At 64.4% G+C, this 22469-nt stretch overlaps 1 protein-coding gene across 10 annotated transcripts in view; it reads left to right on the plus strand.

Annotated features, from left to right (window-relative positions):
• CAMK2B (calcium/calmodulin dependent protein kinase II beta) overlaps positions 1-22171 on the plus strand; it is an 80440-nt gene extending 58269 nt beyond the window's left edge. The window contains exons 7-23 of one of the 10 annotated variants that reach the window (XM_053218779.1): positions 1847-1949; positions 2040-2123; positions 3424-3518; positions 3676-3798; positions 4183-4266; positions 4871-4913; positions 5849-5923; positions 10074-10111; positions 10241-10312; positions 11531-11575; positions 12951-12999; positions 14576-14656; positions 15458-15571; positions 19621-19696; positions 19803-19897; positions 20096-20330; positions 20424-22171. In XM_053218779.1, the coding sequence (XP_053074754.1) occupies positions 1847-1949; positions 2040-2123; positions 3424-3518; positions 3676-3798; positions 4183-4266; positions 4871-4913; positions 5849-5923; positions 10074-10111; positions 10241-10312; positions 11531-11575; positions 12951-12999; positions 14576-14656; positions 15458-15571; positions 19621-19696; positions 19803-19897; positions 20096-20328 (1410 nt within the window). In that variant the 3' untranslated portion in view covers positions 20329-20330; positions 20424-22171. The remainder of the gene's footprint in view (positions 1-1846; positions 1950-2039; positions 2124-3423; positions 3519-3675; positions 3799-4182; positions 4267-4870; positions 4914-5848; positions 5924-10073; positions 10112-10240; positions 10313-11530; positions 11576-12950; positions 13000-14575; positions 14657-15457; positions 15572-19620; positions 19697-19802; positions 19898-20095; positions 20331-20423) is intronic. The other 9 variants (XM_053218780.1, XM_053218781.1, XM_053218782.1 and 6 more) reach the window with 9 other exon arrangements.
• Positions 22172-22469: the final 298 nt, after the last annotated feature.

The following is a 22469-nucleotide window of genomic DNA, read 5'->3' on the forward strand; positions in this document are numbered from 1 at the left end:
GTCTCTGCTGCCCCAGGCTCAGCTCTAGACAAACTGGTTTGTCACCTGCAGGGCACAGCATGGCTTCAGGAGGAACAGCAGCCCTCTTCCTCCCCCTCCCCCTCCCCTGCCTCCTAGTCTGTCCAAACTGTGTTCCTGTTGGCTTTTTCTCTGGGGTGGGGGTGGGCGTGGGCCTGTCATTCCTGCAGAGAGTCCCCAGGTGGCCTTTGAGACCAGCCTTCCCATGGGATGTGTGCCCACACTGAACGGGGTCACACCTTCCTTGGGCTACCAGGGTGTGTGTGTGTGTGTGTGTGTGTGTGTGTGTGTGTGTGTGTGTGAGCTGATCTTTGCGGCGCTGCTCTGGGGACGAGGTCCCGCCAGGAGCAGGCTCAGGACCCCCTCTCTGCATGTCCCACATGGTCCTGTGGCCCTCTGTGCCTCCGCTGCCGGCCTGCCTTGTCATGAGTCTCCCCTCTGTCACCGTATTTTGTGGGAAGCAGCATCCCTTGGAGGCATGCATCCCCACCTTGTTCATGATTCATAGCTATCTTTGGGGCCACGGTAATGCTCCCCACAGCCCAGCTGTGACCCCGGGGGGCAAACAGCACCCTTCAGCCTCCCGCCATGTGTGAAGGGCTTAGTGCCCTCCTCTGGAGAGGGCCCTGCCTCCTGGTCTCCTGACTGGGACAGAGCCCCAGAGGCCCTGCCAATGGTGGGTTTGCTCTCAGCCAGGCGGGGAGAAGGGAGGGAGGAGAGCGCACAGGGGCTGCAGGGGGCGGGGCTCTGCTGCATCCCCTCCTTTCCCAGGATCCCCAGCCCTTCCCTGAGACCAAGCTCACTTAAGTCTTGCTTCTCAGGAGTGCGGTTTTGTTCTCTCTGATCTGTGGAATTCAGGTCAACCCCCCTGGCCGGCTACAGCTGTGCCCTTGCTCTTTCAGACTGCTTCATGTGGATGCAGGAGGAGGTGGGGGGGGTCTCCTACCCGGCTCATGTGGGCAAAATGAAGGTGTTCAGGGGCCTCCAGGCTGTGCGGGTGGGCAGGGCCACATGTCCCCGTCATGTGTCTTCTGTAGGGATGGAGCCCAGAGGGTCCCTGGTTCCTGCCACAGGGCAGCATCCTTCAGGGGTTCCAAGGGCCTCTTATCACGATCTAACACGTCAGGGTTACAAGCAGAGTTTACACAGTTGTGTGGGTGGTGTTTACCCTGAAATGGCAGTGTGGTCTCAGTGGGCCTGCCTTTTGGGAGGGTGGCCTGGTGAGGGGGCTGAGGGCCCCAGGTGCCCCTGGCCTGGTCACCGATGGGGAAGTCCAGAGGCTACCACCGCGGGAGGTGGCCGGGCCAGGACGGGAGGGGCCCTGTGTACAGGACTCAGTGTACAGGGACCCTGTTGGGCCCTCGGGCCACGTGTCCCCAGTCAAGGACGGCAGCCCCCTTGGTGCTCTTGTGGGATGGGGACGAATGTCATTTCAGCTTGAGCAAGGCTGCTGCTCCTTGAGGCCAGGCAGGTGGGGAGTGGGACAGCCAAGCCAGAGGGACTTGGTGGGCTGATGTTCCGAGGTGCCCGGGCTATGGGGCCCGTGGTCCTCCTCCGTGCCCTCTGGGGTCACCATCCTCAGGCAGCCCCCCACCGTGTCTCAGCGCCCAGATGGGGGCATGGGGTGGGGATGCTGCCTGCTAGGACTTGTAGGGTGCCTTTAGTACAGTCGCCTCCCTGGGTGTGAGCCCACTCCCCTCTGTCCCCGGGAAGGTCACAGGGTGTCAGCCATACCCGGGGTGGCCCCCACAGGGCAGCCTGCAAACCGATCCCTCCATGATGCCCTGGGTGTAACCACACGCCCACTGGCTCGTCGCCTTCCCTGCAGCCTGAGAACCTGCTCCTGGCCAGCAAGTGCAAAGGGGCTGCAGTGAAGCTGGCGGACTTCGGCCTGGCCATCGAGGTGCAGGGGGACCAGCAGGCGTGGTTTGGTGAGTGTCCTGGTGGGCTGGGGTGGGGGTGGAGGTGGGGTGGGGGTCAGCTGCCACCTCAGCCCTCACACTTCTCCTCCTTGTCTGCAGGGTTCGCTGGCACGCCAGGCTACCTGTCCCCAGAGGTCCTGCGCAAGGAAGCATATGGCAAGCCAGTGGACATCTGGGCGTGCGGTGAGGCCTCCGTGTGGGTGGGTGGGGCCTCGGGGAGGAAGTCATGGGCCTATGCCACTTGGGCTGTGCCAGACCCGCCCCTGGGCTGCCCCCAGCCAGGGGGCCCCTCCCCACTCACAGAAGCCCACCTCCCCAGTGAGAGGCCTGAGTGCAAGGATGGCAGGGTGCTGGAGGGGTAGGGGGCTGTGCAGGCCACTCTGGCAGGGCTGCCTGAGGATCCCCTGCAGAGCTGAGCACCTGAGGTGACACTTCAGGGGTGGGGGGGGCACTTGAGGATCCCAGTGCCCTCATGTGGCTCACTGGCTCTGGGCAGGGTCCCCATCGCAGCCAAGGCCAAGGACACCGCAGCTGTTAAGTGCAGGAGCTGGGCCTCTGACCCCGTGTCCCCTGGTGGGGAGAGCAGTGTGCCCTGACTGGCGTGTCACTGCACTTGTGTTCCAAGGGCACAGGGATGGGCTCTGCTGGGTGCGGGGCTCAGGTAGGGGTTGTGGGGTCTGGGGAGTGTGGGGTGGGGTTGGGGCTGCCTAGTGGGGGGCTGGGGGTGAGGCACCAGTGGGGGCTGAGGGGTTCCGGGAAGCTGCAGGGGTGGGGGACCTAGTGAGTGGGGGCCTGAGGTTGGAGGTCTGCGGGGGTGGAGACTGAGGGTAGGGGCTGGGGTCAGGGACTTCGAGGGTGGGGCGGGGGCTTTGGGGTGGGGGTAGGGGCTGGGGTGGGACTGCGTGGTGGTGGTCGCTGGGGGGTAGGGGCTTGTGGGCGAAGGCAGGGGCTGGGGACTGCAGGGATAGGGGGTGGGGGCAAGGACTTGGTGGTTTGGGCCTGGGAGTAGACGCTGGGGGCGGGGCTTCGTGGTGGTGGGCGGGGTTGGTGATGGGGCTGGGGGCGGGGCTTCGTGGTGTTGGGGGCGGGGTGTGTGGTGGTTGGGGGCTGGGGGCGGGGCTGCGTGGTCGTGGGGGCTGGGGGCTAGGGCGGGGGCCTGTAGGGGTAGGGGCTGGGTGCTGGGGGGCTGGAGGTAGGATCTGGGGGCGGGGCTACATGGGGGCGGGGAAGGGACTGCGGGGATAGGGGCTGGGGGCGGGGCTGCGTGGTCCGGTGTTAGGTGTAGGGGCTGGGGGCGGGGCTGCGTGCTGGTGGGGGCGGTGCTGGGGCCTGCAGGGTAAGGGGCTGAGGGCGGGGCTGCGTGGGGGCGGGGGCTGGGTGGGGCTGGGCGGTGGTTGGGCGGTGGTTGGGAGAGGGCGAGGGCTCCAGGGTTAGGGGCTGCGGGCCAGGCGGCAATCTGAGGCCGGCGCTCTGCTTTGCGCAGGGGTGATCCTGTACATCCTGCTTGTGGGCTACCCGCCCTTCTGGGACGAGGACCAGCACAAGCTGTACCAGCAGATCAAGGCGGGGGCCTACGATGTGAGTGCTAGGACCCCGCCCTGTCGGGGCGGGGGACAGGGAATGGGCAGGACCACCTGCTCCCCACAATCATGACCTGGATGAGATTCCTGGGAGAATTCGGGCTTTTGCCTGGGGTGGGGGCTTCAGGCTCTCCCACGTGTTGCTTTCTTTCTAGTTTCCATCCCCCGAGTGGGACACGGTCACTCCTGAAGCCAAAAACCTCATCAACCAGATGCTGACCATCAACCCCGCCAAGCGCATTACCGCACACGAGGCGCTGAAGCACCCGTGGGTCTGCGTAAGTGTCCCCAACGCGTTGACCCCGCTCCTTACCTCTGACGGGCCCCCTGGTCTGCTGGGCACGGCACAGGCCTCAGTCTCTGGGAGGACGGGGCTCTGGGGGTAGAGAGGCCCCGTCCCTCATGTAAGGGAACAGGGCGTGGAGGCTGACAAGGGACAAGCCAGGGGGCCGTGGGTCGGGGACACAGCCGTCTGGGGTGCCAGCAGGGTGAGGATGAGGTGGGGGCAGGCAGGCTGTAAGGGGTGATGCACTGGGGCCAGGCAGCAGCTGGGATGGATGGCCTCCTGCTGGCCCCTGTAGGTGCCACGGCCTTGTTGTCCCTCTCCCTGATTCCCATCTCGAGTCGCCTCAGGTGCAAAGCTAACATCCCTCTTTCCACAGCAACGCTCCACTGTGGCCTCTATGATGCACAGGCAGGAGACTGTGGAGTGCCTGAAGAAGTTCAATGCCCGAAGAAAGCTCAAGGTGAGACCTGGCCCAGTCCCCCCGGCCCCTGCCTGCTGACCCCACCCCCCCCCGGGGGTGTTGCCCTCGACAGCCCCAGGCTCAGAGAGGCCAGAGGGGTCCTGGCTGGCTTGGTAAGGGGAGGCACAGGGGTCCCAGTGACCTTAGCACCACCCTAGACCAGACGTGCCAGGTGGACTCAGCCCCCACATGACAGTGACACTGGAGGTGCACAGAGCCTGCCCGTGGGCCAGGTGCCCCCTAGGGCATGCTGTGCACCTGGTTGCTGCTGCTTGCTTTCGTGTGAGCCAGCAGCCAGCCACAGACCCTAGTGGGCTTGGTGAGGAGAGCACCCTAGCTGGTGCCTGGGGGTCGGGGGGAGGTGGCAGGGGGCTGACCTGTGGAAGGCCAGCCCCTCGTGGGTCTCCCCGGAGCACTACTGCAGGCAGGAGGGCTGTGGTCAGTGGGCAGCCGCTGTCTCAGCTCTGCAAGAAGGAGGCCTGGCCATGCAGCTGGCACTTTTGTAGTCTTGTGTCTACAAGGCTGTGACCCTGATTCTGCCTGGGCACCCAGAGCCTGAGGTCGGGGCTGGGATTCCTGGTCTCAGCTATATGTCTCTCCCCAGGGTGCCATCCTCACCACTATGCTGGCCACGAGAAATTTCTCAGGTGAGAACAGTCTTCGCCCCGAAGAGAAGGCTCACCACCAACCTGTGGTCCACGGCCCACCCCTCTCACCCCGATGGCCCTTCTCCTCCACTGCTCAGCAGCCTGGCCTTCTGTCCTCTGAGGGCAGCGAAGCCTGGGCTCCATGGGCGACACCCCGGGGTCCGCCCTCCACCCCCACTCGGCCCCGTCCCTGCGTGTTGGGTCTCTGTGTCCTCGCCTGATGCCCCAGTGTCTGAGCTGCCTGCCACCTGGGCCACAGCTCTGTGTGTCTGTCCGGGTGTTGGTCGGCACCTCTGTGGCCTCGTTGTTGTCCTGACCCTCTGAGCACCCGTTCTGTGTGTGGGAGGGGAGAGGAGAGCCTGGGACCTCCCGGCTGAGCTTTGGACATGCTGGCGGCCGCCCACCTGGGGCACTGAGGGTGGGTGGGGCTGGGAGCGTGCGGCTGCTCTAGGGGGTCTGTCAGCGACCCCAAGGCCAGGGGCCCCGGCAGGCCCGCTGGGCACAGCGTCTCCCTGAGGGGCAGGTCACCCTCTGGCTGTCCTGTGGTTGTCTGTCGCCCGCGTCGTCGGGTGCGGGAGCGTCTGGGGTCCGTTCTTGTCCGTTTGTATTCAGCACCCCATCCTGTTACTTTTGCTGCAGGGAAGGGGGGGCATGCTGTCACACCAACACTAATAGGACCTGTCCTGTGCGCACACCCGCCCAGTGGGTGCGAGAAGCCCCCGCGGGGGTTTTCTAAGGAGAAAGGAGGCAGACGCTTTCCAACTGTCACTTGGTCTGGGTCCTGTTCCCACTCTCCTGTGAACGGGACTCTGGAGCCATTCGCCACCCAACCGTGGACTCTAATCTTCTTCTGCTTCCTTTGTCTCTCCCCCTCCCTTCCCCTGCCCGCCCCGTCTGTGTCCGCCCCTCCCTCGTCTCTAACCCGGTGCTAACAGTGGGCAGACAGACCACCGCTCCAGCCACAATGTCCACCGCGGCCTCCGGCACCACCATGGGGCTGGTGGAACAAGGTAGATGTTCTTGACCAGGGTCCCGCCTGTCGGCACGCAGCCCCCTCGCTGCACGCAGCTGCCGGCTGGGCCTCCAGGGCCACCCCAGAGGCCCCGGGAGCCCCTGCTCCCGCTGTGCACAGGTCCCACAAGGAGGGTCTCGGACCCCACCTGCTAAAGGAGGGGCCGGGCTAGGTGACCCCTAAGCCATGCCTCGGCCCACACTCATTTCATTGAATCTTGGTCCTGGCCCCTGAGTCTGGGGGTCAGGAGACCCCTCTGGTCAGAGCCCTTTGCTCTCTGATCTCTCTCCCCACTTGTCTGTCAAGACCCCCGTTCCCAGTGACCTTGACTGCCCATAAGAAACCTCAGGGTTGCTGCTGGGTCCGAACCCTGAATGGGGGGCCCCAGGGAAAAAGGCACTGAGGCAGAGACCCTGCCCCACGCGAGCCCTGTCACCCACTCCGGCCAGCCCCGACCACCCAGCTGTGACCTTAGCCAGAGCCCCAAGGGCTGGCAGACCCCAGGACCTGCTGCTGGAGCAGCGTGAACCGGGGGTGGGCAGGGTTAGGGTGCACGGAACCAGCTGACGGCCGATCCTAGGACTCCCCGGATGGAGCTGCGGGGCCTGGCGTCCTGCCATTGCCTTGTGCTTTGCCTTGGGGCGGGGTGGAGGCCTCACCCCCCACCCCGTCCACCCCAGCTCTTGCCTCAAGATCCCCCCGCCGGGTGTGCAGCCCCGCCTGCCCAGCTGGAGGGCCCCTCTTCCCAGCCACCACCCCATGGGATGCTCAGGGGAAGGCCGCCCCGGGGAAGGAGGGTCTGTGCCCCTCCTGTGAGCGCAGCAGACCTGTCCAGCAGGCGAGGCCCTACCCAGAAGGATGTCTTTGGCTTAATGTCCAGAGCCTTTCTAGAGCGGGTGAGGGGAGGAGAGTGGGGAGCAGGGAACCTAGGCTCTCCTGGGGAAGAGCTGCTGTCCAGCCACAGCGAGTGAGACCTCTGGCTGCTCTCTGCCGAGGGCCGTTGCCTGCAGCCCGCCTGCCAGCAGTGGATGTGCACCGCATGAGGCCGTGTGCATGTGCAGTGCCCTGGGCGCCGAGGGCCGCTGTGTCCCGGGTGCGGTCAATGCATGAGGACGGAGCCCAGCATGGCTGTCCCGGGTGACTGGTGTGCAGACGGGGCAGAGGCTGGGCCCGCCCTATGGGCTGAGGGCCCCCCTGCTAGGTCAGCCCAGCTCAGCCAGTGGCACTGGGCTGGGGGGGTCTCAGCTTCAAGGCTGTTGCCCCTCCATGGGGGCGGCCCCCTGGGGGACATGGCACCTGGGCCAGAGGAGCCCTGGGGGTCTTTGTAGAGACAGATGCTGAGGCTCATGGGAGTGTCTTGGCCTTCCTCAAGAAGGGAGCAGGAGGGGGCAACCGTGGCCTGGCCTGAGGACCCCCGGTGGATGGGCCAGAAGGTCTCTGTGTATCTATCAGGGCTCTGGGGCGCCAGTTCAGGCCCCCGTGGCACAGATGGAACAGTGTGTGCTTTTGAGTGCCAGTGTAAACGGGGGTTGACGAGGACCTGGAACCGATCTGGGTGGAGCCGTGAACTCTTCCAGGAGCTGCTTCCAGGGAGGGCACAGCTCCAGTCCATGCTGCGCCCACACTCGCAGATGCTGGTTAGAGGTGGCTCCTGGGGGCAGGGTTTGGGAACTGGGTGAGAGGATTGGTGTCTGCTGTCGGGCTTTCCGGAGCCCGGGCCCTGGTGGAGCCGTCCGAGTCCCCGGATGGGTGTTGCCGTGTCGAGTAGCACAGTCTGGGATTTGACTGAGTCAGGGACTGAGGGGAGTACCCTCGTAAGACCCAGGTCTGTCCCAGGGTCTCCATCTGCCTCCACCCAGGGCCTGGCTTCGGCGGGGGGGGGGTGGTGGGGGGCAGTGCCGACCGCATCTCCTCAGGGCGCCGAGCCAGCCCTGGGCTGCACCGCTCTGATGCCGAGCCCACAGGGTGCCGCAGGGCCCGGCTTAACTTTGGGTGCGGGGTCAGCTTGCCTGCCTGCTCACCTGCCTTGATGCGCGCGCCTTCAGAGGGGCTGGGGGCCTTCCTCTCCTGGCCTCTGGAGGAGACCCGCCCCCAGCTGGTGGGCCCAGGAGGAGGGGTCCCCGCATGACTCCCACTTCAGAGGAGTTGGGCTCTGCCTGCGCACTGGACGCCGGGGTGGGGGTGGGGGGTCAAGGGAGCGGACTGCTGAGGTCAGTGTGGGTCAAGGAGGCCATGCTGATCGCTAGGTCAGGAGCCAGGGCTCCGTGTGCAGGGCTGGCCCACCCCTCCCCAATCCCTGCCGCAGGAAGTGGCTCTGAGAAGGTGGCATTTTTGGTGCTGGGACGTTCTTGGGTCTCGGCTGGCAGGGCATCAGGACACAGTTCTGATCCAGCTTCCCCAGGATCGGGAGGCTGAGACGCAGAGCAGGCAGGCCTGGGGGGCAACGAAAGGGGTGGCCTGTTGTCCCTTCGCTTACTGGGACCCCAAGACACCTCTCACAGAATGAGGACCACCGGACACGGAGCTGGGCCAGGAGGCAGGCTCTGTGGTGCAATGCTGCTCCCTGGATCCTGGGGGAGGAAAGGATGGTTGTGGGGGGAGGGCCGGGAACAGACACTGCACCCAGGGTGGCTCTCCAACAGCCCCACAGCGCCCTCTGGCCCAGCACAGTCACCTGTGTCCCTGCCCAGAGCCCAGAGGGCAGCGATGGGTGACTGCAGAGAGGAAGGTGGTTAGCAGGCAGCGGCCCAAGGCCTGGGATCCCCCTTGGCTGCTGCACTGGGGACGTGACGGTGGTTCTCAAAGTGAAGCAGAGTTAGGATCCTCCACGACAGATGACAACTGAACGGATACCACACCCACCTCCCCCCCCCCCCCCCCCCCGCCAGAGGTCTGGGGTGGACCTGGGTGGTTCTGATGCTGCTGGCGTGGAGACCCCACTTTGAGAACCACTGCATTTCTCTGGGCCCAAGCGTTCACAGGGTCTGATGTCACAGCCCCGAGTGGGCGTTCCTCCGGGGACATTCCTGGCAGCGAGGGGTCCTGGGCCAGGCCCACTGGGGACCACCCTGGTCCCGCTGAGCTGGCGGCTCCGCTTCAGGGCTGGCTGGGGGGGAGGGGGGCGGGGGTCTTGACCACCCTGGACCTTACCCCTCCGGCGTCTGCCCCCGGGGAGCGTGGGTGGGGTGGGCAGGACCAGGCTGAGTCCTGGGCCGCACTCTGGACCCTGACCTCACCATACGAATCCTGTTTTTTTTCTTTTCCTCACTACTCTGTCCTCACCTTTCCCTTCCTGTGAGGTAAGTTGACTTCCTGTGTTCCGAGGTTCTACCATCAAAACTAACCACTCAGGAGAGCGCAGATGTGGGCAGGGTGGGCTCGCACAGGAGAGAGTGAGGTGAGGGCTAGTCTGCCCCAATCTCTGTGGAGTCAAGTGGGGTGACACAGGCCACCTGCCCAGCATCCTACAGGTGGTGGGAGCCTGGGACCCTCCCCCAAGGGTATCATCCTGCTGAACCCACTCAGAGCCCAGGGTCCTCAGGCGTGGACGGAGAGGCCCGTGTTGGCACCAATGTTGCCAGAGCAAGGCCAGGACTGGTTCAGGAAGAATGAGGCAGCCCCTTGGGTGCTCTCAGCCGGGGGGTGGGGGCACAGCCAGGGGCCCGAGTCCTGTTGGCTGAGAATGGGCCAGGAGGCTGAGAGCAGGCAGGCCCCTTGGGTTGGGACGCGCCCCTCCCTGCTTGGGTGGCCAGTTACAGCCCACCACCCCTGCCCAAGAACACAGAGAAGGGCAGACAGATGTCCCCACCCCACCCTGGTGCCCTGTCCTGTGTTCCTACCTGGGGCGGGGCCCTGGTGGGTGGGGGGATCTCTGTGTCCTGCAGGGTCATGGTGCATGGCCCGGGGAAGGAACCTGTCCTGGGGATGAGGGTGTTGGGCGGGCCTCTCCAGGATGGCCCACAGGCCTGCTTTGTCCCTGCTGGCCACAGAAGCCACTCTGCCTCAGGACCTCGGGTCACTCACCTGCCCACTTGCTCTTGGGGGCCCCCAGAGCCTGGCCGGTCCCTGAGGTCACCTCACACTGAGGGCTGGGTGGTGTTGGCCCCAGGCCCTTTGCTCATGTTGCCTGTTTTGTCCTCATGCAGCAGCCAAGAGCTTACTCAACAAGAAAGCGGACGCGGTGAAGGTGAGTGCGCTAGGCCCTGGGGGGAGCCCTGACCCTGCCGCTTGGCCCTACCCCACCGCCCTGCAGGGCCTCCCTCTAGGCCAGGCAGTTTCCCCTTGTCCCTCTAACCTCCTCTTCCTCTCTCCACAGCCCCAGACGAACAGCACCAAAAACAGTGCAGCTGTGACCAGCCCTAAGGGGACACTCCCTCCAGCCGCCCTGGTACTGAGCCCCTCAGCCCCCTGCTTCCGGCCCTCTCGCACCCCGGCCATGTGGTGGCCACCTGTCCAGAGGCCTGGGGTGAAGGTGGGGTCCAGCCCCGCCCTGTCTCTGGTGGACGCCTGGTCCTCCAGCCCCCTTTGCCTCTTCGGTGTGAAATGACGGCTGAGCCCCTTTCAGGCAGTCCTGGGGCTGTGCTCGGGAGCCTCCCTCAGGTGCCAGGGACTGGCCCAGCCTCCCGCCCGGGTGGACTCTGAGTCAGCAATGAGAGGCCTTCAGGCGGCCAGTGAGGCGAGGCCCAGGGTGGAAGGCACTTCTGATCCTCCGCCCTCGGCAGGCCCATCCAGAGTGCCCAGGCAGACACTGTGCAGGGGCGTGGCCTGCCGGGAAGACACCTCCCAGGTGCTGCATGGGTGCGCCGTCCAGGACGTGGGGGCTTTGGGAAAGAATGGGTGAGGCTGGTCATGGCCTCGGAGCCCACCCAGTGATCTGAGGGAGACAGGAGCCCTTGGCAGTCTCCCTGGTGGAGATCCAGCCGGGGTACCTTCCCATCAGAGGCCGTGGCCCACAAGTCCCCCATCGGCCAGGGAGATGCACGTCCGTGGCTGTGCTGGCCTGTGGCTGCCCGTAGGGAGAAGCCCGGGGGTTCTGGCTCTGGCCCTTGCCTGGGGGATCCTGCCCAGGGGACGCCCCAGCTGGTGGAGCAGGGGTGCTGTGGTGGAGCTGTGTGCCCACGGTGGCCTGTTGGGGCTTGCTGGCGCACAGGTTGAGTTTTCTCAGAGCACGTGTGGTGTTTCCATGGGCCACAGGCCCACCTCTGGGAGCCAGCCCCACATGCCCACAGGAAGGCTGGGTTTGCCAGATGGCCATCTCACACGTGGGGGCAGCCTCAGTCCAGGAGGGGAGGGTCCCACACAGCCAGCCCCGTCTCAGACCTTGTCCATCCCATGTGCCACTCCACCCCCATGACATCCTCAAAACCGTGCCCCCACCATGCCGGGGCGGCCAAGGGAGGGGAGGACCTGTTTTCCTGCCCGGGGCCCCCATGCTGTCTCCCACACTCCGTGGGCGTACACGCTTGCTCTCTGCCCACCTCTGGGCCCACCCTGGCCTCCCCAGCCCGCTCCGCCTCCTGCCATCCTGGCTCTGCTGCCCTCCTCCCCTACCCCCTCCTGCCCTGCTCACTTCCCTCTTTCCTTCCTCTGCTTCCTTCTTCTGTAGGAGCCTCAAACCACCGTCATTCATAACCCTGTGGACGGGATCAAGGTACTGCCGCACCCCGTCCCCCCTTAGGAGCCTGTGCTCGGGCAGGAGGCAGGCCAGCGGGGGGCATGTCTGGGACGGTGACCCCTGGGGGGCACTTGTGCTGAGAGTAGGGGGGCAGGTGTACAGTGAGCCCCACAAGTCTGGGGCTGCCCAAGGCCCAGAGCAAGGTCTACATCTCATGTTGTCCGCCGGGCAGCCAGGGGCCAGGAATGCAGGGTGGTCTCAGATGCAGGTCCCAGGGGAGAAGGGGCGGTTGGGGGAGGGAGTAGCTCAGACGCCCCTGGCTTCCCCCATTGCTCACCTCTGTGCCCCCTGTGCTTCCTGCTGAGGCAGCCTGCCTCCTCTCTGCTCCCGCTCTGACATCATCTCTGCTGCATAGGCACCTCGCCTGCCCGGGCCAGAGAAGGGGCTGGCTCTAGGGTGGCGGGAGGGACGTGGGCGGCTGAGCTGTTTCTAGGACCAGCACCCCTCACCCCCACACGCACATACCCAGGCCTGGGTTCCCCAAAGGGCCCCCCCACACGCTGGCTGTGGGCGGGGATCAGGGGGACCAAGCCAGACTCCAGGTGCTGGGAAGGGCCTGGGTGCACTCCTGCCTTGTGACTGTGGACCGGTGTCCCTGGACCCTGTGTCTGGGGTGAGAGGCTCCTGTTCTCCCTGCAAAGGGGCTCTAGACAACCGTCTGGTCCTCCAGGCTGCAGACCCCCCACTTCTGGGCAGGGCCCAGAGCAGTGTGTTCAGTCAGGGGGCCAGAGGGGGCCCTCCAGAACTCCGTTAAGATGGTTCTTTCTGAGGAGCAAGCCAGCGTCTTGGGAACCGCACAACAGGTGAACAGCACCTGGTTTCTTATCTGAAGGGCGGCAAGCCCCCAGGTGTGGGGCTGCCCAGCTGCCCTCTAAGGCCACCTGAGGAGTGATGCTGGACAGTCGAGGCCTAAGGGGCAGGCGGCCCCCTCCTGGGGAAGGAGGTGTGGGTGCAGCTCCATTCTGCCTGGGCTGGGCCAAGGCTCTTGAGGGCCTTCTGGAAGCTTCCCACCCTGTCTGCCAAAATGCACAGGCTGTGGGTACCTTTCTTCTTCACCAGTATTGTGGAGTTTTAAAGGGCCCATCTTCCTGGCTTATTAAAGAGAGTCTTTCTACCCTGAGCACAGGGTCTTTCTACCAGGCGTGTGCTGTCGGGAGAAGGCACAGTCACGTCCCTGGGCTGTTGGGGACGTGAGTGGCTGAGCCCAGGGGATGGGTGACCCCTGGGGGCCGGCAGGAAGCTCCTGCCCTGCCCCTGGGGATTCTGGGTTGGGGCCCCGCAGCCTTGGGAGGGCACTTCCAGGGCCCGTGGAGGCCACGTCCTGACCTCCTGCGTCCCTGTGTGTCCCCAGGAGTCGTCGGACAGCACCCACACCACCATAGAGGACGAAGACACAAAAGGTACGAGTGTCGCACGCATTCTGCTGTGCTGGTGGGTGGGCCGTGGGGGGCGGGACGTCTGCGAAGGGCGGGGCATCTGCGAGGCGTGGGCTGGCGGGTGGGCCGAGGGGGGCGGGGCGCCGGCAAGGGGGTGGAGCTTCTGCGGGGCGCTGGCTGGTGGGTGGGCCATGGGGGCGGGGCGCCCGCGAGGTGGCTGGTGGGTGAGCCGTGGGGGCGGGGCGTCTGAGAGCGGGTGTGTCGGCGGGAGCCTGACCAGGGCGTGCTGGCAGATGGGCCGGCCCCGGGGCAGTCTCCGGCCCTGGCGCCCTGACCAGCAAGGGGCCTCCCACCCTGCGGAGGACCGGTTCCTGTGGGGAACACCTTGAGAGCTGAATTTGCTCAACTTCTGTTAAATTCCCTTATATTTGTGATCTTGCTTAGCTGGTAGTTGATAAGTAGATAACCAACAAGGGGGCTTATTCTGGGTTTTGGATGTTTCCACCACTTGTGTGGGTGGGTTGCGCTTCCACTCTGTGCAAGGCCAGTGACCATGCCTGGGCCTCAGAGGGCGGCAGAGCGCCCTCCCTGTGTGCCCAGGCACCCCTCTTCTGCTCTCCACCTTGTCAGCATCCCCAGGGAGGGGATGTGGCGTCCCAGCCACGCCAGACCACCTAATCCTCTCAGCCACATGCTCACACACCCCTCAGGGCTGCCCCAGGGCCTGATGGCCGGCCATTCTATCAGTTTGGGGGATGCAGTGACACCCGAAAACAGAGGGGAGCATAGGCCCTTGGATGAAGGGAGAGTGGCTGTTTGTGTGTTTTCTCCAGACAGACAGACACAGGCCTAAACCGTCAGCACGGAGGCCTCCCCGACACTCTGGCCTGCCGTTCTGTCTGGCCATGTGGGGGCCTGGATGGCCCAAGCCTGCAGGAGGGTCCGGCAGATCCTGGCCTGGCCAGCCTCCTCCCAGCCCAGACCCCCACAGCCCCAGGAAACAGGGCAGACTCCCGCACACTGAAGGTCATCGGTCTGGACACCTCCCAGCACTCCTGGAGCCCCGCCTCCCACCTCCCCACTGCCTCTGGACCCCACCACCTGGTGTTGGGGCCGCTGTGAGCTGTGTCTGGGCCTTTTCAGCCTGACCCCACCGGGGTCCTCGTCCCATTCCCTGTCCTCTCTTTCCTGTGTGTCCCCACCTGTCTCCAGTTTCATCTCACCGGTCTGCCCCAGCCCCCAGGGTTCCTGACAGGTCTGCCCCAGTCCCCAGGGTTCCTGACAGTGAGGAGCAGCTCCATGAGGAGGGGCTCGGGGAGCTCAGAAACCACACACCCCCAACTCATCTCCACCTCCTGTTAGCTCCCTGCTCTCTCTGCATCAGGAGGCCCCTGCTGCAGGCCCTGTCTCTCTGGAGCAGTGCTCCTCCTGGGTCCCCTCTGGCTGCCTCTGCCCCTTCAGCCGGCCCTCCATGTGGGCTAAGGCCCCACTCTGGTCTCTGCCCAGCAGCTTCTTGCTGCTGAGACCGGTCCCAGGGCGGGAGAGAGCAGGGCCTTGCTTTCTCTGCCCCACCTCACGCTTTGCCTCCTGTCCATGCCAGCCCTCAGGGTCCCTGACATCCTGAGCTCCACGAGGAGGGGCTCGGGGGCCCTGGAAGCTGAAGGCCCCCTGCCCACTCTGTGTAAGTAGTGTTCCCAGGCCTGCTGTCCCTGCTGCTCAGCGGCCCCTGCGCCCACCATGCACGGCCTCGGCTGCCACCGCCAGGTTGCCGGAGGCTAACTGTCCGGGCCTGTCTGGGCGTCTGGCACTAACTCCTCCAGCAGCTCCCAGCCTTTCTCCCTCCCGCACTGCGGTCCAGCCCCAGAGGGTCTCCTGAGCTCTGGGCAGGGCCCTCTGGGGTCCCACTGTGCTTCCTGCCTTCCTTGGATCGCCTGCCTGACCTTCCCAGTCACTGTGACCTCATGGCGCCCCCTGCCCTGAGCACCCAGCGGGCCCCAGGGAGTCTAGGGACAAGGAGCTATTGCAGAAGCTCCTCCAGCTCACAGGCTTGTGGACTGAGAAGGAAAAGGCCTGGGCTTCCTGCCCGCGTGGGTTCTCCACTGGGTTCTCCACACGCTGGGCTGCTTCCTCTGTCCTCCCTGGAGGGCACCCTCCTCTGCCCACAGCAACCGCCCTGCCATGGGCAGACAGGTGCATTTGCCAGGCATTACTGGAGCCTCCCCCTGTCCACTTTCACCCTCCCTGTTCTCCCATGTCCGTCCTTGTCCTCCCACATACCCCTACACCCCCCAGTACCCCTCACATCCCTCGACATCCCCCTGTGTTCCTCCACATTCCCCCTTCTGTCCCCCTATGTTCCCAATGCCCCCTCTACGTCCCACTCTGTCTCCTATTCTCTCTGGCTTGGCTCATTAGCCCACAGTTTTCTGTCCTGCATGCTCCCCACCTGCTCCCTGTTCACGTCTGGTCTGTTCCACCCCAGCCCCCAGGCTCTCTGACATCCTGAACACAGTGAAGAGGGGCTCAGGGGCTCTGGAAGTCCAGGGCCCCCCATCCTGCCCATCTTCGGCTCTCCCAGGCCCCCCGCCCACCCCGTGTAAGTAGCATCTTGAGTGGCCCCCTGGCTGCAACTGGGGGCTCACAGGGGTGTCGAGACCCCCAGCTGTGGTGTGCTGCCCCCTCACTCTGGGGAGCAGCCAGCTTGTGGGGGCAGAAAGTGGGGCACAGGGAGTTCCCCATGAAGGTGGCATTTGGCCTCAGAAACCAAGTTTGTGGTTGCAGATGGGCGGTCGTGAAGGAAAGAATCAGAAACAGTCGGGGTGGACTAGAGGCTCGCGCCTGTGATCTGTGGCCTGTGTGACGCAGTGTCGGTTGCTGGGGGGGGGGTTGCACTGGGCTGCCCCCCCCCAGGCAGGAAGGGAGGGGCCGACTGTTCCAGCCCGTCCGCCGACTGCCGTGAGGATCGCTTACAGGGGTGGATGACAGCCCAGGGCCACAGCCCCCCTCAACCTGCCCAGGGACTGACATGCAGGGAGGTGCTATCGGATGAGAGGCTGCGGGCCAGGGGCCGGGCATGGCTGGGGAGTGTCTGGGTGAGTGCTGGCAGATCCTGTGCCCCCACCCCACCCATCCCACCCCCCCACCTCCCCCACCCCCAGCCCAGGCCTGAGGGCCAGGGTAGGGAGGAGGGGGAGCCAAGCAAAGCAGTGTCGGGGGGCACAGGGGCAGCCTTCGGGCAGCAGTGGCTCTCCTAGGGAGCTCTCTGTACTTGCCAGAGGGGCGAGGGCAGGTGCAGGTCTCTGCGGGCCTGCTTGGCCAGGGGTCTTGTGAGGGAGGGGGCAGGGCTGTGGTAGGTGCGCAGCAGAGCCTGGGGAGGGGTCAGAACTCCCCATTTGTGCACTCCCTGGGCCTGCCCGGCCTTGGATCACAGAAGCTGAGGCTTGGGTTTGTGGAGAGGTGCACACAGGGTGGGGGTGGGGGTGCCTGCCACAGTACCCCAGCCCACCTGCCTTCGGAGTCTGCACAGCAGACCGGGTTGGGGGCTCTGAGGACAGGACGTGCTGTGGGTCTGAGCACGGCAGGCTGACCTTGGGGGTCCGTCTTGAACCAAACTACAGAGGTGGGGACTACAGGAAGGGGCCTGGAGCAGAGCCAAAGGGAGGGGTGCCAGGGGCCTGCAGCCACTGGTGTGGCAGGACTGGTGGGGGAGGGGTGAGCGCTAGGGGGATTGAGGGCAGGTGCCCCCAGGCTCCTAGCTCCTAGATGTGCCCTTCCCCCTGTCCTCAGCACCCTGGCTCTTTTGAGTATTGGGTGGGCTGCAGGTGAAGGACGGGAGTCACATGGGCCCAAAGAAGGGACTGTTTGGGCTGAGATCTGGCTCTCAATGTTCTGATGGGGTGCCCCCATCTCCAACTCTGGGACCACTGTCTGCCTCTCCCAGCACGAGGGCCTAGGCTACAGGGGCCGTCCCGCTGTGGGTCTTGGGTCCCCTCCTTCCCTGGAATGTGCCTGCCAGCTGTGTTCCTATGTAAATGGGGTCGGTACCCACTGGCCCAGGCCCTGTTCTCCATAATCAGGGATTACACCCAATCCAGGCTGATCCTGTGCAGCTGCCTGCCTGGTGTGGCTGGCGCTCCCGGTACCTCTGCAGATGCCAGGGTACGTGGATTAGGGCCAGTCTGGAGTCACTGGGGCCCCCCCAGACCCTCTGCCAGCAGCCTGGCCTCCCTGGCCTGCGAGCTTGCCCGAGGAGAGCCAGAGGGAGTGTGGGGGCTCCTGTTCACCTCTGGCACCCCTCCCAAGCCAGACCCTTGCCCACACACCACAGCCCCATCTCCAGAGTCTCCTGCTGACAGTCAGACTGTGCTCTGCTCAGAGGCTTTTCCTCCGGGGAGCCCCTCATGCAGCACGCCCCACGGGCCAGGGTTGGGTCTGGGCAGCAGCCCCTCGGCAGTCTCACCTTCCCTGTCTGCAGAATGGGTTGGCAGCTGTTTCCCATACACCAGGCTCCACAATTTGTGCCGTGCCCTGACTCTCTCCTGTTTACTTAATACTTTCCCTGTTGCGGATTCTCATTTTTTTTATTATAGTTTGTTTAAAAACACCCAATACTCTTTCGTTAAGTGGGAGATCAGGTTGACTTGCTGTAGCATGGAGTGACCGTAAATCAGAGTGCCCTGGGAATGAGACAGAGGAACTGTTGCTCAGCCCCAGCGGCAGGGCTGTTGGCTGCGGGCTTTGTGGGGTGCTCTCTGTGGGGGAGGGAGGCTAGCGGGTGTCGGGTGTCCGGACACGCTGGCGCCGCCATCCTCACACAGGCAGAGGGTGCCCAGCTCTGGGGCCTCAGTGGGAAGCCATCTCCATTAAGGTGACGGGAACCTGGGAGGGTGGATAGCATCCCTGCAGCAGAAACGCCCAAGTAGAGGGAAGCCAGGTGATGCAGAGGGACCCCGAATGTCCGATGTTGCCCTGCCCAGGGAGCCCAAGACTGAGAACAGAGAGTGGCGTGTGTAGGGACAGAGCTTTGCTGGTGGACACGGGTGGACATGAGGCCTTAGGGTAATGAGCCTGCAGCCCACCTTCCTGGACCCCAGGCACAGAGTTTGGTGGAAATGGGACCTTAGCAGAAGTCAGCTGGGCCTGGAGTGAGGGTTTGTCAAGGTAGGAAAAACTTGCAAGGCAGCGCACGTATGAACCTATACATGCGAACACGCACATATGTGACGTATGTGCACATGTGCCCTCCCTCTCACGACACACAAGCCCACACGTGCACACCTCAGGTATCATGTGTCTTCACAGTCCAGAACCTGTGCAGCACTCAAGGCCCGCCTAGGCTCGTCCACCCTCCAGGTGGGCATCTGTGGGTGCTGGTGGCAGGGAGAATGGGCAGTCTCACTCCAGGGCTGTGGGCACATGCTTCAGGGTACCACGTTCACCCTTCTAGACCCTGCAGTCTGTGCGCTGGGACCTTGGCCCGCAGGTCAGCTCACCCGTGTGCTGTTCCCAGGGGTACTGCTCACTGAAGAGTAGAGACCTGCAGACAGACGCCCCCTTCCAGGGGCAGAGAGCTGGGAGGGAGCCTGTGGGGAGGGGGCCCCGCCTTCAGTGCATTTGCTGCATCCGAGGTTTACCATCAGCACGCTGTTGCTTTAAGAGAGCACCGTGATGTTTGTGCACATGTGCTCACGGCGTGTGTATTCCGGTGTGTATCTGCATGGAGGGTGTTAAGCACCTGCGTCAGGACAGGCGGTCTCTGGGGAAGGGGGTGAAGAACAAAATTTAGGGAAACACAGTCACTCACAAGTATACCTGTAAGGTTTTATTTCCCAGCTGTCTTGAAAGTTGTGCTGGTTTGAATCAGCAGGGTGTGCGGCTATATTATTGTCCACTTCTTCCATATGTTTATAATAGTTTGCATGAAAATAAGTTGTAGTTAAAGAGACGGAGGGGACCCTGGGGGCCAGGCCAGAGGCCAAGCAGGCAGAGCTCTGGCATGGGGGGGGCGCTGGCTGGACGGGAAATGTGGGGGGGACAGTGGAGGGGGGGCCCTCACCTTGGCCAGGATGGAACAGGTGGAGGCCAGCGGGCAGTCAGGAAGAGACCCACAGACTCGACTTCCCTACTGGACCCGCATGGCCCTATGCCCTGGCTTTTGCTCATAATCCTCACCCTGCAGCCCCCAGGCCTTCCTGGCCTCGTCCTTTAGTGGACATTCCTAAAGATGTGACAGTTTGGAGCAGGGCTGGTGAGCCACATCCAGGTGGCAGGAGCCGGGACGCAGGACCCAGTGCCGCAGCTGCAGAGGGCCCAGCGGTTGCGGCCCAGGAATGGGGGGTACCACAGGGTGGGTTATGGCAGGCTTGGCTTCCCCTTGGCCTCCAGACACGTGGTCCCTCGGAGGGAGTACGTCTGTCGCCTGGAGATGCTGTATGTGACACAGCATAGCTGGCCTTGGAAACGGTGGGGGGGTGGGGGGGGGGGAGGGGAGGGCACTGGGGGCCTCGGAGGGCGCGGCCCGATCTGGACGGATTTGGGTCCCTTCCGGGGAGGAGAGGCAGGTGGGCTCTGGAGACGCCCTTCTCTAGGCCCGCAGCGGGGCTGCTTGGGGCGGCCCTCGGTCACTGGGCGGCTGTGTCCCCGCAGCGCGGAAGCAGGAGGTCATCAAGATCACGGAGCAGCTCATCGAGGCGGTCAACAGCGGGGACTTCGAAGCCTACGCGTGAGCCGGGCGTCTGGGCTGGGGGGGGGGGGGGTGGGTTTCCCAGCGGCGAGAGGGAGGGGCGGGGCGTGGCCGGGGCCCCTCCTCACCTGGGTCTGCCCCCCAGGAAAATCTGTGACCCAGGCCTGACCTCGTTCGAGCCTGAAGCCCTGGGCAATCTGGTGGAAGGGATGGATTTCCATAGATTCTACTTCGAGAACCGTGAGCGAGGGGGTCGAGCGGTGGGCGGGGCGGATACAGGAGACGGGCGGAGACGGGCGGTGGGCGGGGCGCGGGCGGAAACAAGGCCTTGGGCGGGGCGTTGTGGTAGGGATGCGGGTGGGGCAGATACGGGAGGTGGGCGGGGCGCACAGGGCGCTGAGCCCAGCGGCACCCCCCCATCCCCGCCCCCTGCCGTAGTGCTCGCCAAGAACAGCAAGCCTATCCACACGACCATACTGAACCCGCACGTGCACGTCATCGGGGAGGACGCTGCATGCATCGCCTACATCCGCCTCACGCAGTACATCGACGGGCAGGGCCGGCCCCGCACCAGCCAGTCCGAGGAGACACGCGTGTGGCATCGCCGTGACGGCAAGTGGCAGAACGTGCACTTCCACTGCTCGGGCGCGCCCGTGGCCCCGCTGCAGTGAAGGTGGGTGTCCCTGGCGTTGGCCTTGCGGGCGAGGGGGTGGGGCATGCCCCCCCCCGGGGGCAGGGCTGACCACCCACTCTCGCCCCCTTTCAGAGCCGCGGCCGGCGTCGCGGGACAGACTCGGTGTTTGGAGCCCGGCCGCCAAGGTGGCCTGCCTGTCGCATGTTTGTGTCTGCCTCGTTCCTCCCCTGGTGCCTGTGTCTGCAGAAAACCAAGACCGGATGTGATTTCTTTTTAACAACAAGACGACAACAACCACAGAAACAATTGATGTTGGATGAAACGGAAAAAAAAAAAAAAAAAAAGGAAAAAGCTGTAAAAATCACTGGCATTTGTGGGGCTTCGGACCGACGGGCACCCCCCACCCACGCTCCATGTGTCTGTCCGCTCCTGGCCCCTGGGGACCATGGGGCAGTGAACGTGTCCACAGGGGCCGGGCCGAGGAACGGTGTGTGTTAGGTGACGCCCCTCCCCAGGTGTCTGCATTCCCTGCCGTGCATGGCTGCTGTCAGGAGTGTCGGCCACCTGGGGCCCAGGGAACCTGAGCACGGCTGTCCCCCTCCTTTCCTCTCATGCCCCCAGCATGGATGAGCAGTGCAGAGGCTGGGCCGGCCCCCGGGCGCCGGACAAGCCATCCAAGAAGCCCCCTCAGGCCCAAGGCTCCAGTTCTGGTTCCTCCAGGGCCGAGGAGGTTTGGTGGGGGGGAGGCACCCCTTAATGTCAGACCTCACGCCTGGCAGACTTCTGGAGAGGACACTGTTGGCTGCAGCCCTGTCGGGAGGGGAGCCCCTGGGTTGGCCTCCCTCCCATTCAGGGTCACCTCTTCCTCTGCCAACCTTCCCCCTGCTGGCACGTCCACGAGGGGCTCTGGACTTGGTCAAGAGGCAGGAAGGGGAGAGGGGTCAGAAGGCAGGTGCATGGCTCTCTGGGCTCCCAGGCCGAGACTGGTCCAGGCAGATGTTTCCAGGCAGTGCTTTTGGAGTCTGGGTCTGGAGCCGAGGGAGGGAGAGAGGGAGGGAGGGCCGCCCTGGGCCCAAGGGGCAGGGCACGGTGAACCCCCGGCCAGGCCTCTTGAGGGAGGATGCCGTGTGTGTGATGGGGACCCAGGGATGAGGAAAGCACGGGCTGGGCCTATCTTGAGGTGCCCCTCGTGCTGGTGGGCACTGAGGTGCAGCTCGGGCTCGGGCCGCGTGGTAAGGTGGCAGTACCGGGGTCCCGGGGCAGCCAGCCGGGTCAGGGGCTGTGATGGAAGAGACGCAGGACCTGGCGCCCCAACACCTACCCCCTTAATTCACATTTTAAACAAGGGTTTTCTTTATCTTCCCCCACAAATCAAGCCAAGGGAGGGGCACAGAGTGGGGAGCGACACTCAGAATGGACACTCACCTGCCCGTCCACGGCTGTGCTCAGGACAGCTGTCCCCACCCATGGACACAGGGTAAACATCCGCCGGGCTCCCTGGGCCTCAGGCAGCAGCAGTGCTCGCCGTGGACAGCGTGGGGCCCGGCCATCCTCCCCTCTGGGGGCCTCCTCCCTTCTCCCTTCACCTGTCATCTCCACGGAGCTGCCTGTCTGGGATAATTTGGGGATTTTTTCTGGGGGATAGTTCTTTTGCATGACCCCTTTTGAGCAAGCCACACCTGCTCCTCTAGCTAGGCGTCCGAGGTGTGGTGGCATCGGCCGGCCCGCTCTGTGGAGGGCCGGCTGCCCGCAGTGCCGGCCGGCCCTTCCTCTTCTCTCTTTTGCTGAGTTTCATTGTCTTTTCTTTCTGAGCCTTGTAAGTGTAAAAAAATCATTATTTTGTTCTGTCTCGGGAAACTGCAAATAAAAGAAAAACAGGACCAATGGCTTCACTTGCAGCTGGGGGCTTTATCCCAGGGCCCTCCTTCCCTTTCCCTGTGCCCTCCCCCGACTCCCGCTCTTCTTGGAGGGCTCTACCCCATCATCTGTGATCCCGGCCTGTCACTCAGGAGGGACACGTCACCAGCTGCCCACCATTCCCCTGTGGTGTGAGGATGCAAAGCCACGTGGGGCCTCTCCCAGGAACGCCCGCCCTCGGCCCGTGCTGGCTGAGTAAGCATTGAGCACAAGGCAGCAGGACCACATGGCCCCAGGGCTGTCTGAATGGTGACCGCATGG

The sequence above is a fragment of the Acinonyx jubatus genome, chromosome A2 (assembly GCF_027475565.1).
Source record: "Acinonyx jubatus isolate Ajub_Pintada_27869175 chromosome A2, VMU_Ajub_asm_v1.0, whole genome shotgun sequence".
NCBI lineage: Eukaryota > Metazoa > Chordata > Mammalia > Carnivora > Felidae > Acinonyx > Acinonyx jubatus.